Source organism: Archocentrus centrarchus, chromosome 19, assembly GCF_007364275.1.
Source record: "Archocentrus centrarchus isolate MPI-CPG fArcCen1 chromosome 19, fArcCen1, whole genome shotgun sequence".
Taxonomy (NCBI): Eukaryota; Metazoa; Chordata; class Actinopteri; order Cichliformes; family Cichlidae; genus Archocentrus; species Archocentrus centrarchus.
In genome coordinates, this window is record NC_044364.1 from 26,995,321 (window position 1) to 27,009,300 (window position 13,980).

Genomic DNA, 13,980 nt, shown 5'->3' on the forward strand with positions numbered 1-13,980 from the left:
AATCACTGCAGCAGTGCGCGGTGGCCTGGAGGCGATCAGCCGGTGTTAGCTGAGGTGAAGCCCAGACTGCTTTGCTAGCAGCCGTCAGCTTGTCTGCATCTTTGGGGCGGGCGTTTCTCATCTTCCTCTCTGTGGGGTTCAGGCGAGTTGGCCGGCTAACGAAGCTCAGTAATAACATTTTTTTGGCACTATGGGCAGGTGCTGCTGGAAAAGGAAATCAGCATCCCTATATAGTTTGTTAGCAGACAGAAGCATGAAGCGCTCACAGTGGACCAACCAGCAAGAGGCATGTGGCCCCCACCATCATGTGGAAACTTCACACTGAAACTTCAAACACCTCAGACTTTGGGCCTCTCCCTTCAGACTCCAGGATTTGATTTTCCCCTGAAAAGTGGAAAGTCAGAGAGTTTGGACCTCTGAGCTAAAGTCCAGTTCTTTTTCTCCTCAGGTCCGGTCAGAGGTTTTCTGATGCTGCCTCTGGCTTGATATGAGCAATGCAACAATTATAGCTCTTCTCCTGAAGATGCCTGTACACAATGGCATCTTGATGCTCTCCTACCTCCTTCTTTTCCTTTTTCTGCCACACTTTTCCCTGTCAGTCAACTTTCCATGAATATGCTTTGATACAGCATCTGGCAAACAGTGGCCTTTCCAGCAGTGACATTCTCCCTGGAGGAGATTGTTGATGATCGCCATGTGCACAGCTGTCATGTGAGCAGTTTTACCCACAGAAATATCGACACCCGCTATTTACACAGTTTAAAGAGTAATTTATTTAACTAGAAATTAAATATTCTAATAATTTGAGATACTGGGTTTTTGATTTTCATGAGCTTTAACCACAGTCATCAGAATTAATCACCACTATGACTGGCATCACATAAATAAACAGTTCATTCACTGAGATTGAAAGTGGCAACAGACTCGACAGATCTCCATGCGGTTGGCTGCCTCCTCCATCTCTTCCCTGAGGTGGTCGGCCTTGGCTCCTGCTGGCTGCAGGTTGCTGGACAGTCCTGAAGACTTGGTGGACTGAGAGTACCTGTGAGCACAAGGTAGCTTTCAATATGCAGTGAGTGGATTTGCGGGGGAAAATGAATAAAAGTCACAAACGTTATCAGGATTTTTCAGGCAGCATGTTACACTGAGAGAAGGCATCTTTCTTTGCCTTCCAGACTTTTGTTCTTGAGTGAGAAAAGCAGAGACTTGACAGCTACTTTCACAAAGTGACTCACATAAACAAATCAAACTGTTGAAGGCGATAGATTATGTCTGTGGCTGACAAAAATACTAACACTTGTCTTTCTATATACCCTCATTTATTCAGCTTAAGCTGTTTTATCTCCTAAGTATTGCTGTCAGACGCTCCTCTTCGACCTGCATCCGTCTGTCTGTCAGTGACGGTAACATGTAGAACTGCCAGAGGAGCTCAGCACACAGCAGGATAATGGGAACAATTGCTTTAGATCTGGGTCACTAAAAAACTGGCTGCAGTGAGGAAAATAACATTACTGCATGTCATTGCTCATAATGGCCCTGATGTGGCAGCAAATCAGCAGAAAGAAGCTGTAGCAACTGCATGTTCCACTTGTGAGAAAACAGGACCAGGCACTGCTGACTTTATTCTGCATTAGCACCAGGCCATTAAGAGTCTACCTTACCTGAAGCTTACCTGAAGTTAAGAAATAACAATACAAAAGTCACAAAGTCAGTGATGCAGGTCTGAGACATCAGGCCAATCCTGCACACCATATACTGGGTATAAAAAATGGACGTAGCTGCTGTGATGCCATCCATTGGTTTGAGTGGTCCCATTTTTAAAGCCTCAAACAGCTGAAACCAGACCTCATGAGCAGGAGGTGGATCTGAAACTGGGGGACACTCCACGCTCATACCACAGAGATACCTGGCTTCACTGTGCTTCTGGACACTAATGAGACCACAATCTTAAAACTGAAAATAATATTGTATTTAACAAGACTTGATGCTACTGTCAAGTGTGTTAAGAACAAAAAAGATTATCAGCATATAGCTACAAGCTCTGGAGGACACTGCCTCAGGAAAGCCACCAGTATCTGTATGAACCCCACACACACCCATACCGCCAAACACTACAGAGCCTTTCATGCCCAGACCTCAAAGCTCAGAGACAGATTCATCCCCAGAGCCATAAGAACACTTAACGAGTCCATCAGGTACCCCACAAAAACTGTTCAGACTCATAATTATTACCATCTCCATGCAAACCTGCACTACAGCCACACCTAGAACAATATGCACTATATGCATACTGCACCCGGTTTCCTTAACATATTATTTGTATCTTTTATAAGGTAATTTTTTTGTTATTTTACTGTGTTTCTAAGGAGAAGTTGTTTTTGTCTCTCATTGTGCTGTGAACAACAACAATAAGGGAATTCCAATAAATCCATAATTTAATCAGGAAAACATTTCCTGAGTTCATTCATTTCTAGTCCACCCTCAAAATAAAAATCAGCTTTTACATGCCACTAAGGAAGGTTTAATTTCTGTGTTTCAGCTTCCTGTTGCATTAAACACCTTCACACTGTTACACAATCTGTTTAGCAGGAAGTGTGAATCAGTCAGAGGTCTGTGGCATTTGAAGCGTGAGTTTAACAGCTACAGACATCAGCATGAAGGCCCACACTGAGTGTGTTCATTTAAGGGGAGGTTTTCACACACGGCAGCAGTCTGCACTGTGAGGCAGACGGCAGTTTCACCGTGTGCAATCAAATCCCAGTGACATTCGGTGGGAAGTTGCAGAGCCAGTCCGTTCACAGCCGATGGAGTTTCTCAGATAACAGCCAAGACTACCTCCCTCTCTCTCTCTCTTACACACACACACACACACACACACACACACACTCACCGTGTCCGTGCAGAGTCCATGTCCAGGACCAGCTTGGCTAAATGTTTCCTTTGTTTCTGGATATTGGGGATTTCCACCTGAGAGGACAGAGCAGAGATTTTCCTTCAGTCTGCTGCGTGTTTGTGTGAAAGAGGACCACAAACAGACTCAGTATTGTGAGAGGTTTTGCACCTGTAGTGGCAAAACCCAGGATGGGCACCAGTTTCTTAGTCTCATGAAGATTAGTTTACTGCCAAATTTGCAGAGTAATCAGTAGAGTTTATCAGAGAAGTCACGTGTTCGGGGACTGGATGCAGAAAACTCCATCAGTTGGCTCAGTTCAACTACTTCCTTCAAAATTTTTATCACTTGGTATCTATTGCATGGATTTACACCCACAGGCCATTTTAATAACCAAACAACACAACAGTCTTGACATATTTAATAGGCACATAATGTCTAATTGTTGGTGATTCTGATGTGCAAATTGCATCACTGTGTGTTTACATCCACCAACTCACCAGTGACCTGTTTATGGTGAAGGGTGGATTCACATCTACCCATTTAGATTGATTTTTTTTTTTTTTTACCTTGGTCTGTATTTTGGCTCATCTCTGAACTCCTGACATGGTTTCTGTTATTATCTTAAAGTAAAAACAAAGTGAAAACAGCAAAAGCAACCAACAATAAGTGGTTTAAAAAAAACAACCTGGGAGCTGGCTGCTTCATTTTATCGATGATAAAAATATAAGTGAAAGCAATCCTCTTTTATGATAAGACTGCCCTATATACACTTACCATCCACTTTTTTAGGTACACCTCTTTAACTGTTTGTTAACACAAATATCTAATCAGCCAATCACCTGGGAGCAACTAAGGCATGTAGACATGTTCAAGACTCCCTGCTGAAGTTCAAACTGAGCATCAAAATGTGGAAAAAAGGTGATTGATGGTGCCAGATGGGCTGGTCTGAGTATTTCAGAAACTGCTGATCTACTGTACTGGGATTTTCCCACACAGCCATCTCTAGGGTTTACAGACAATGGTTACAACCAAGGTAGTAGAAGACGATGCAGAAGAGCATCTTTAAATGCACAACACATCAAACCTTGAAACAGATGAGCAACAGCAGCAGAAGACCACACCTGGTAGCACCCCTGTCAGCTAAGAACGGAAAACTGAGGCTATAGTTTGCATGGCCTCACCAAAATCAGCAGATTGGAACTTCATTACCTGGTCTCATGAGTCTCAATGCTTTCTGCAACATTCAGATAGTAGGGTCAGAATTTGGCTTAAACAACAAGAAAGTAAGGATCCCTCCTGCCTTGCACCTACAGTACAGGCTCCTTGTGGTGAAATGGTGTAGGGGATAATTTCCTTGGGTCCCTTAGTGCCAGCTGAGCATCATTTAAACACCACAGGCTACCTGATCACGTTAATGTCACTGAAGTTCATTTAGTTCATTCACACAGCGTTGTCTCTGTACCTCTGCGAGGTCATACAAAGGCTCGATCACGTCCCTCTCGATGGTGAGCTCGAACAAGATGAGCTCCTGGGCAAGTCTTTCCTGAGTCTCTCCACAGAGCTTCAGCATCTTCCTGCAACAGGAAACATCACAGGTCACCATAACTCTCGTCAAAGTTTTTAAACGTGGAGCAGTGATCATTTTAGAGCTTGTGTGTTGTAACTAATGAAGTAAGGTGATGTATAGCACTGTGCAAAAGTATATTTTGCTTCCAAGTAGCCAGACTTTCCTGTAATTTTAAAAGTGGTCTTTGAGCAGCAGATTTCCAGGCTTTCTGAAGATCTTTCAAAGTTTTTCTTTGGATCTGTGAATGGCCTATGAATACTGACCAGTGGCGTTGCATCAGGACATAATTGAAAATGTACCAAAGTACAGCTATCGCTCACCTTTCGTCTCAGACGGCTCTTCGCCTGTTTGCAGATATACTACATATACGCATTTATATACTGCATACTGTATTTCTGCATATGTTTGCTCATGTTTCAATAAACATTTCCCATTTTTGTAGCAAAATGTAAAGAAATGAGAGGTGGCTCAAGATTTTTGTGCAGTCAGTCATGAATATCAACAGTTAAATGTGCCTGTTACAACATTTGAACCACACATTCAAAGCCTTCAAACTGCAGAAGCTTACACAGCTCACCAGTTTATTAAGCTTCAGTGGTGCTCTGGTCTCTGTATGAGGTTTTGCGTGCTTGTCTTCATTTGTGTTTGAAAATCATAAACAGCAGAGTTCTCAGGGCCACCGTAATATGATGTATTCTTTCTAAATTAAAGGTTAAACTGAGGGAGAAAAAGACGCATTCACATTTTAATTTTCAGGACAAGAAAAGAAAATCAGTTCTGGATCATAAAAACACATCAGCACCTTTCCAAAGAAACAGATTCCAGCACCACCGGTAATCTCTGATGATGTAAACTACACTGTTGTGTGTGCGTGTGTGTGTCTGTGTGTATGCGCGCGTGTGTGCTCACCCTAGTAGAGACTCGTCCCCGAGCACAGCTGCCCCCTCCACCATACATTGTGCGAGTGTTGCGAGCGGAAGCTTCTTCTGCACAGAAACACAAACAGTTCATGAATCAGCTGCAGTTAACAAATAAACCCAGTCACACACAAATGCACACGTACACACACACACACACACACACACACACACAGGCACAGCACAGGAATATAAGCAAGCAACAGATGATCTGGATTATAAATAAGTTAAAATTTTCTCCTGCTTTGTCACATCAGGCTGTCGGTTTGGTGAACATTTAATTTTTCATTCATTCATAAAAAAAAGTTTCTTGTTCTCTTTTTTCTGGGCCTTGTTGTGAGTTTCCGTCCCGTTTCCATCTTAAAACATCTTCAAAGATCCTCTAAGCTTTAGGATGAAAACATTTTTAAAACCATTAAAAAGATGAACTTTTGCTTCTGTTATTTTTTAAAACATTGCTAGTTAATTATCTTTACAAAACAAAAAAGCTTTCCAACAAAAACATGCCTGTTCATTGATATTCACCTGTCAGTCTCCGTCTGTCCTACCTGTAAGGTGTGCTTTCAGGCTGAGATATTAGAAATTACTGAAAACACAATGAAAAAAAACTGCTGGGTAGAAAATAATTAATTTTGAAGTATAAAATATTAAGCTGTGACTGCTGTTGACTTGGACACAATGTTAATGACAGAGCATGCTAATGAACAACAGCATGCTCTGATTGTGGTGATACAAGTTTAACTATGAAGGCAGGTAAGGCTGGCTGTTAACACCTGTCCTTCAATATTTTACTTTATATACAAAGATTTAAGTGCATACACGTCACTCTTCACTATCGATCAGTTTATTCAGTTCATTTATTGACTTATTACTAAACGGTGTCCATACAGCACTCGATTTGCCCCCAAAGGGATTTCTGTCTCCCTCCAGGATCGGAGCAGGGATCTTTGCAAATGTATAAACAAACCCTATCATAAATATGTCTCCTAAAAAACTATCATGACCAAAATGCTAATGCAGTGTCAAAAACTAATGTGTGATTTTTTATTTTTTGCACAGTCGATGGTTATGCCCCATTTGTGTCAAAAAGTACCACGTAAAGCAGATTTGTACCTTAATCAATAATAAACCCTCACTAGTACTGTGCTGCAGTAAAGCGCTGACATAAAGAGCAGACAAAGCTGGTTTTATCAGGTTTGTAGCGTTTATTTTCCCTCACCGAGGGTGACCTGACAGACTTCTTGTCCACGTCCACGCCCTGCTGGCCCTGCAGACAGGCGGTCAGTTTCTTGTGTGTGCTGTGGGAAACCTGCTTCACCAGCTCCAGACGCTTCTCCACCTCAAACACACAGACAGAAAAGTCAGGGCGCAGGCCTCAGTCAGATCAAGTGGACAAGCAGAACAAGCTAGAACTGTATCTTTCTATGAGAGTTTTTCTCCCACATAAACACCACCATCACACCATTATCTGTTTAAATGCATCTCATTTTAATTATTAAACCAACTCAGTGGAAGCAAAGTGGCTGCCACTCAGAGCATCATTAATCTGATCAATTACGTTGCACCCCGTATCAATCAGCAAGAACGTTCCACTTTTTGTCTCGCAAAAAGGTTCGAATATCAGCGTTCATTAATGTTGCAGTTCAGAAAGCCATTTTTAAAAAGCCATTTTATGCACGTTGAATATTTTGCTCCACCAATGATTTTTCCTGTGAGATGCAGCAAACATGGAGCAGAAGAGGAAACGCATGCCTACTAACACACAGATTCAATGAAGACTCATTAGTACCTGCAGCAGGTCTTCACTTAACACTTCTGTTTTCTCAGCTCTGGAAGAAAAGAGGGGAGAGGCTGTTAGGATGACGGAGGGACGGAAACACTAAAATCACAGAACTTCTTATTGTGGGAACTTGGCAAGTTACACACAAACCACTCAGTCATTGTAATTACATCACTTGCTCGACTTCTGTGCAAGAAATACAAAATACTGCAGCTGCCTGGAGCTAATCATGTAAGAGGAATGTTTATTTTCCAACTGTTTCTCAGAGCTCAAGCTGGTCTGCTTTAATTACAAAGTCTCAAGTTGGAAATGTGACAGAAAACAGAGCTGAACGACACTCAGAACACTCTTAAACTCTTCTGCTTATCTTCCAATTGTGTTAAGGGTTGAGAATTTCTTCCATCTTAATAGCTAAATAAACAAATCTAAAAAAAATTCACTGAATTATCTGAAAAAAAACACATAACAAGAAAAAACAAAGCTTTTATTAGCTCATGGAAAACATCCAGCAAACTCTGCTCCAAAACTGAGTCACTCCCCATAGACTCTCATGTTAATGTGCCCCACTTTACAGCCAAAATAAACATGTTTACAGCCTGCTGCAAAGAGCAGTTTTGGTCTCTATGGCTAAGGCTCCAGTCAAATAGTCAGATAGGCAACCGGTTGGTTGCCAACTGGTAGCAAGTGGTTGCTGCCAGTTGCTGTGAAATTGATTGCTACAGCCCCAGCCTAAAGACGGATCAGTGACCTCATGGTAACCACCAGTTACTAGAGAAAATGGGAATTTCCCAGCCAATTGGCAACTGGTTTTAAGAGGTTGCTTGCTGTCAGCAGGTGAGATTGGTTGCAAAGAGATACGCAGTGCTGCACTGAAAACCTCCTTGCGACTGCTCTGGTCAATCACACATTGCTGTGGTCCCCTGTAGTTTGTATGGAATGTACCAACTTGTCTCCAACTACTCAGTAAGCAGTAGTGAAACTTGATAAAATCTGACACAAATCAGAATGCGCTTTTGCAAAATGTTGCTTTCCGAGGAAAGTCACAACTTTTATTTTGCAGATGAACGCTCTCCTTCTGATTTGTGTCGCACTTTCTCAAGTTTCACTTCCTCTAAGATGGTGTTTGCAGAAAAGTCGGCACCTTCCGTGCAAATTACAGGCAAACATGACAAACTGAGATCAGTCAAAGCAATGGGAAGGTTTTTGGTGCAGCACCCTCTTGGTGACCAATTTCATGTACAGTAGTGACAGCAGCAACCTCCAGCATCCACTCACCAACAGGTCGGGGAATACACATTTATACAGTCTGTGTGACCGCGGCCTAACTTTTTCACCTTTCATGTTAACTCTATGGAGAACATTATTTATATAAGTCACAGTTTTAGTGCGTATTAAGGTAAAAAATTATAGTTTTTAGGGGTGTGTCTGCTTTGGCTGACAGGCAGACACTGAGACAGGCGGCTGGAAGCTACAGTTGTCTGCTAGGCCTCACCTCTGCTAATTTAACCCACTGAACTGGACCTCTCAGCCATATTTGGGCTTTTTCTCATTACCAATTAGTAGTAGGCATCTCCGTCTTGGAGATGCACCCATACAGTGTTTGTTTTTAGATTGCTCGTGTTAGCTCATAACACTCCAGCCTCTCATCTACATAAAATAAATGACACATTGTTCCTCTTCTTTGGATTAACAAATATGCAGTAAAACATTATGAAGACACTTTCCACACAGAAGAAACTAATGTCAACTTGTAGCCAAAAAAGGCCAAATAACCCTTTACAGATGCAAAGTGAGCGGTTCCCGAATTTCTCAACTTGTGAGGGGTGTGAGGGGCTGAAGTGGGGGCTGAAGATGTTAGGGCTTTCACTGTGAGTGACCAGGATGGACAGGATTAGAAATGAGTCCATCAGAGGCACAGCTCAGGCTGAGCACTTTGGAGACAAAGTTAGAGAGATAAGAAGGAGATGGTTTGGACATGTGCAGAGGAGGGATGGTGGATATGGTGGACAAAGGATGATGAAGATGGAGCTGCCAGGCAGGAGGAGATAAGGGAGACCTCAGAGAAGGTTTGTGGATGTAGTGAAGGAGGACATGTAGAGGGTTGGTGTGACAGAGGAGGATGCTGGGATAGGAAGAGATGGAAGACAACTGTTGAGCATGTTCCTCACTATGCATCACTGAGCACAAAATGCAGCTCAGGCTGAAGGGAGGATTTTTAATTTTCTGGGACTGAATATGAAAGCATTAAACCAATAAAAACAGATAAAAATGCTAATGTGATGATGATGTTGCCTCTTTCAGAGTCAGAGGATCAGTCAGTATGCATCAAAGTGGTGGACCTATTTATACATATTAGGATGGTATTTTTTTTATTCTTGAGCCAACATAAATAAAACAAACAAAAAGAAAAGCCTCTTCATCCCAGTTCCTCCTGAAGGTGCAAGTTTTTAAAAATATCATTTAACTTTCTAAAAAGGCTGAGTAGCTGCTCCCTGCAGGTTTCAGCAAATGTTTCCCAAACAAGAAGAAATCGCGCTTTGGTGGGAGAATATTATCTGCAGCGAATTAATGTACACATCGTGCTCTGGTGAGTATTTCGAGCAGCAGGATGTTGTGTTTGTGAGATTAAACCATTATAAACTAGTGCATAAGTACATGATAATGAAGGAAGATGTCATCCAGTGCAACACTGATGCGTTTTTAATAGTTTCTGCACAACAATGGAGCACACAGAAATAAAAACTGGTAAGATTTAGATGTGCAGGCAATATGTGTTTTCTTCTTTGTGGGTGCTGATATCAGGCGCTAACTGATAATGAACGACTTTAATCATACCGAGAACAATGCAGCATTTAAAGAAACATATTCTGCTCCAATTTATGTGAATTATGTGATCATTAGTTCCTTCAGGACGCTATGATACAAAGAGTGAGGCACTGAAGTAACACTGACTGTAACACCACCCTCAGCAGCAACTGAAACCAACAGCTTGATCAAGATCAGTGTGGATATTCCAGATGCTAAGATGACCTATAGGTTAATAACAAAGTCAACCTCTGGAGTTTCAAAAAGCCTTCAGACATTAGATCTGCTGTGATGCATTTCAACAATCATCAGAGCAAATCTAAGCAGCAATAAAGCATTAAAAGTATACTTTTAATGCTTTATTGCTGCTTAGATTTGCTCTGATGATTGTTGAAATATTCCTCTGTGTATGTGTTTATGGAGAATTACAAAGTTCAGCAGTATAAAGAGCTCACATCTGCCTTTTTTAAAGGCAGTGATCAAAAATGGATCCACCAATTAAATAAAAACACAACAGCATTCTCCTCTCTTTACATAATGTCCTTTTCTCTTACTCATGCTTTCCTCTGACAGCTAGTTTGTTTAATGTACAGCAGAGTTCAGAGACAACAGTTAAAATAATTCACAATGCAGACACTCAGAGCTGTAAATAGAACAAATGCAAGCCGATGATGAGCGAGCAGAAAACCCCCTAAAAAACAAACAGCAGGAAGACTACAGCAGACATTTCTTCTCCCTGCTTGCTGTGATTCAGCCTCATACATATCGATTATTCATCAGACATCAGTGTCCTAAAAGCATCTTAAGACTCTCTTTAGAGCACTATAACATTCCTAGAGGAAATATGAGGGAGCTGTGCTTGATATATGATTATATTGATAACGATTATAGGAAAAATCAGAGTACAGCAATGAAACGAGGAAACACTGAGTGGCTGATCTGTCATTTAAGAGCAGTAAAGTGCAAATTGACATTCAACATTAAAAAAAAAATACATGAATTGCATATACAGAATGTCAGTTCCAGCTCAGCAAGTGGTTTCAGGTATGAGATTACTACGTGTCTCAGTGGTTACACTTATATTTAACACTGCACACTTCAACTGAATTCAACTTTATTTATATAGCACCAAATCACAACAAACAGTCGCCTCAGGGCACTATATTGTAAGGTAAAGACCCTACAATAAAACAGAGAAAACCCAACAGTCAAAATGACCTCCTATAAGCAAGCACTTGGCAACAGTGGGATGGAAAAACTCCCTTTTCATAGGAAGAAACCTCCAGCCAAACCAGGCTCAGGGAGGGGCAGCCATCTGCTGTAACTGGTTGGGGCTGAGGGGGCTGAGATCTGAGCCCCACAGATGACTCTGTTCTCATGTAACAATCTTTCTGGTGCTTATTTTTATCATTTTATCAGCCCTGATCAGGGTTATAATAGTTTGGGATTTTACATTATAGTTTAGTTTTAGTTAGTTTTTATTTTTTTTCTCTAATTCAGTTAGTTTTAATTAGTTTTCAGAGAGGCTTTGCTCGTTTTTATTAGTTTTTATTTTTGGTTTCATGCTTAGTTTTAGTTAGTTTCAGTATTAGTTTTAGTATTTTCATACCTGATCAGGTGCAAGATTCAAGGCGCAAAAGTGACTATTGTGTAATGAAAACTTGACAAAAGATACAGTTTAAAGAAATATAGTCAACACCCAACTGTTCACAAGACATGCTAAATGTGTGAACATCAACAGGGAGAAACAAAGAAAAACATGAACTCCCAAACTCAATAAATTCTACAATAAACTCCACAATAAACTTCAGCATCAGTGCAGCAGATTAATAACGCCTACATGTGGTGTTTGACAAAAACAAACTCTTTGAAGGAGTCAAAGCTCAAATCCAGCTGCATCCTGATGTTCTCACCACCTGAAGCTGCTTCTGTTTTGGAGCTAGCTTGGTTAGATGCTGCTGATTAAACCTGCAGGGTCTTTGCGGCCTCTGTACACAACCTACAGAAGTTGTCGACCTCATGTCCGCATTTATGCTTGTGTAGCTGGATTGTGTGTGTTAATTACCTTGTGGTCGTGTGCAGGTGTTTGTACTCAAAGAACCTCCATACGGGACTCTGCCGCTTTCTCGGCAGACCGCAGCCATTACTTTGCGGACCAGCGCGGTGAGCGCACGCACATGCGCACTCACTCACACAGTTGTCCTGTGGCGCTCCCAGCTTAAACTCGGAGAGCGGAAACAATGATTTCATATCAATCCACAAGGCTTAAAAAAAACCCAAAAAAACAAGTAAATGAAAGTCAGTTTATCGATAATTTCAGTTAGTTTTAGTTAGTTTTGTAAACTCACAATTCAGTTTTAATTAGTTATCGTTTTTTCCTTTTAATTATAGTTTTTATTTATTTCAGTTAACGACAATGTTTTTTCAATTTCAGTTTTCGTTATTTCGTTCGTTTTCGTTAACTATAATAACCCTGGCCCTGATGTCTCACTGCTCCAATCATCCTTTAGCAACTGTTAGCTGGTGCCACTATCAGTAGGAGAACTGATTAACAGACAGGTGTGAATCACCTGTGGTGTGTTTCCTTTGCCCGTGGAAATGAAGAAACCTGCTGTTAAACAGGCAGATTAAGTTTCATGAGGTCAACTGGGCATAAACTGACCCAGGAATTTTAACCAGAAGCTTCCAAAGACTCAATGAAGACATAAAATTACTGCTGTCTCAGGGCAACCCATGGCCCTTGATTTCTGACACATACAGGGTCAGAAATCAGTGCAGTGCAATATAAATTAAGCTTAATGTTTACTATCAGTGCCAGGAAAAACTTTGTAATAAACTTTGTAATTTGTAATAAAAAAAATCTATTTAATAATTTCTTTAATTCTTTATAAAAACTGTCTCTTGAAAATATATAAATATATATTTAAGTTACTGTTGTACTTTTCTGTGTTAAAGTGGGTTTTTTGTCCTAAAGTGTTTCAAAATCAAAGCAGGAAGATACAGAATAATTTAAACACAACTTTATTAACAATAACCCAGCCGAGCATAGTTGGAATTTATATGGTTGTACTAATGTACTAATAGACCAGATTTTTATTCCTAAAGTCTTAAATAACATTTATAATTGGCAGTTTTCCTCCATTATAACTGTATAAAACCAAATAAAGCCAACTCTGTCTAAATGCTGCATTATTAGAAATTAAGAAATAAATGGAAACACATTATTCACAGGCCAAAAATTAAAAATGCAACAAGATTTTTGATATAAGGATAAGCTGACACATTCCAGCAGCCCCATCCTTTCTGACCAAGAGCAAGCACCAAACCAGCCAAGTCTACCTTACCTGACTTTCTGAGCAGCATAGACAACACAGCCCCTCTGAATGTACATCCTGCCACACACACACACACCTCACTGTAATTTAGTCCAAATGGAACAAAAACCACTGAGAGAGGCCTGCTGTGGCTGAGTGGACTTACAGAGCTGTGCTGCTTCTGTGTGAGCCTCTAGTCCTACTAGAAATCTGCAGCTTTCTCCTCCACATCCCCCCTGTTGATGGAGGGAAACACCTGCACCAAGCAGGAGCCCTGTGACAATAACCAGCCAGAAAGCAGAAGGGGGAGAGAAGTGAGGAAAGGTGGAGACAGACGGAGGGAGGGGAAGGGCGGTGTGAAGAATGAGACCAAACACTCTCTTGTCTCCATCAGCCTCTGGTTTATTTTCCTCTCTGTCAACAGGTTGGACTTTCAAAAATGCACAAATTATGTGTTTGAGACTGCGCACACATGCGCGCACACACACGCACAGATATAAAGAAGACAGTAGGAGTCATAAGCTCGGTTGGATTGTGACACACTTCCTTTTGGCTGCTGCCCTGGCTGAATGATTACTGATGTGGCTGAAGTGAAGCAGGTGGATGCAGAAGGACAAAGCAAAGCTAAGCTTTCACTTGTCCATCTCCTCTGCTGGTGTCAGCTCTGCTGGGAGTCTCAGCATGAAGGCTCTCGTTCTTTTCCA

At 41.2% G+C, this 13,980-nt stretch overlaps 1 protein-coding gene across 1 annotated transcript in view; it reads right to left on the minus strand.

Annotated features, from left to right (window-relative positions):
• LOC115797949 (rho GTPase-activating protein 44) overlaps positions 1 to 13,980 on the minus strand; it is a 110,097-nt gene that overhangs the window by 29,158 nt on the left and 66,959 nt on the right. Inside the window, exons 2-7 of the mRNA XM_030754553.1 lie at positions 7,167 to 7,206; positions 6,597 to 6,716; positions 5,370 to 5,446; positions 4,356 to 4,467; positions 2,891 to 2,967; positions 925 to 1,042 (exon numbers count right to left, since the gene is read on the minus strand). Coding sequence (XP_030610413.1) covers positions 925 to 1,042; positions 2,891 to 2,967; positions 4,356 to 4,467; positions 5,370 to 5,446; positions 6,597 to 6,716; positions 7,167 to 7,206 — 544 coding nt within the window. The remainder of the gene's footprint in view (positions 1 to 924; positions 1,043 to 2,890; positions 2,968 to 4,355; positions 4,468 to 5,369; positions 5,447 to 6,596; positions 6,717 to 7,166; positions 7,207 to 13,980) is intronic.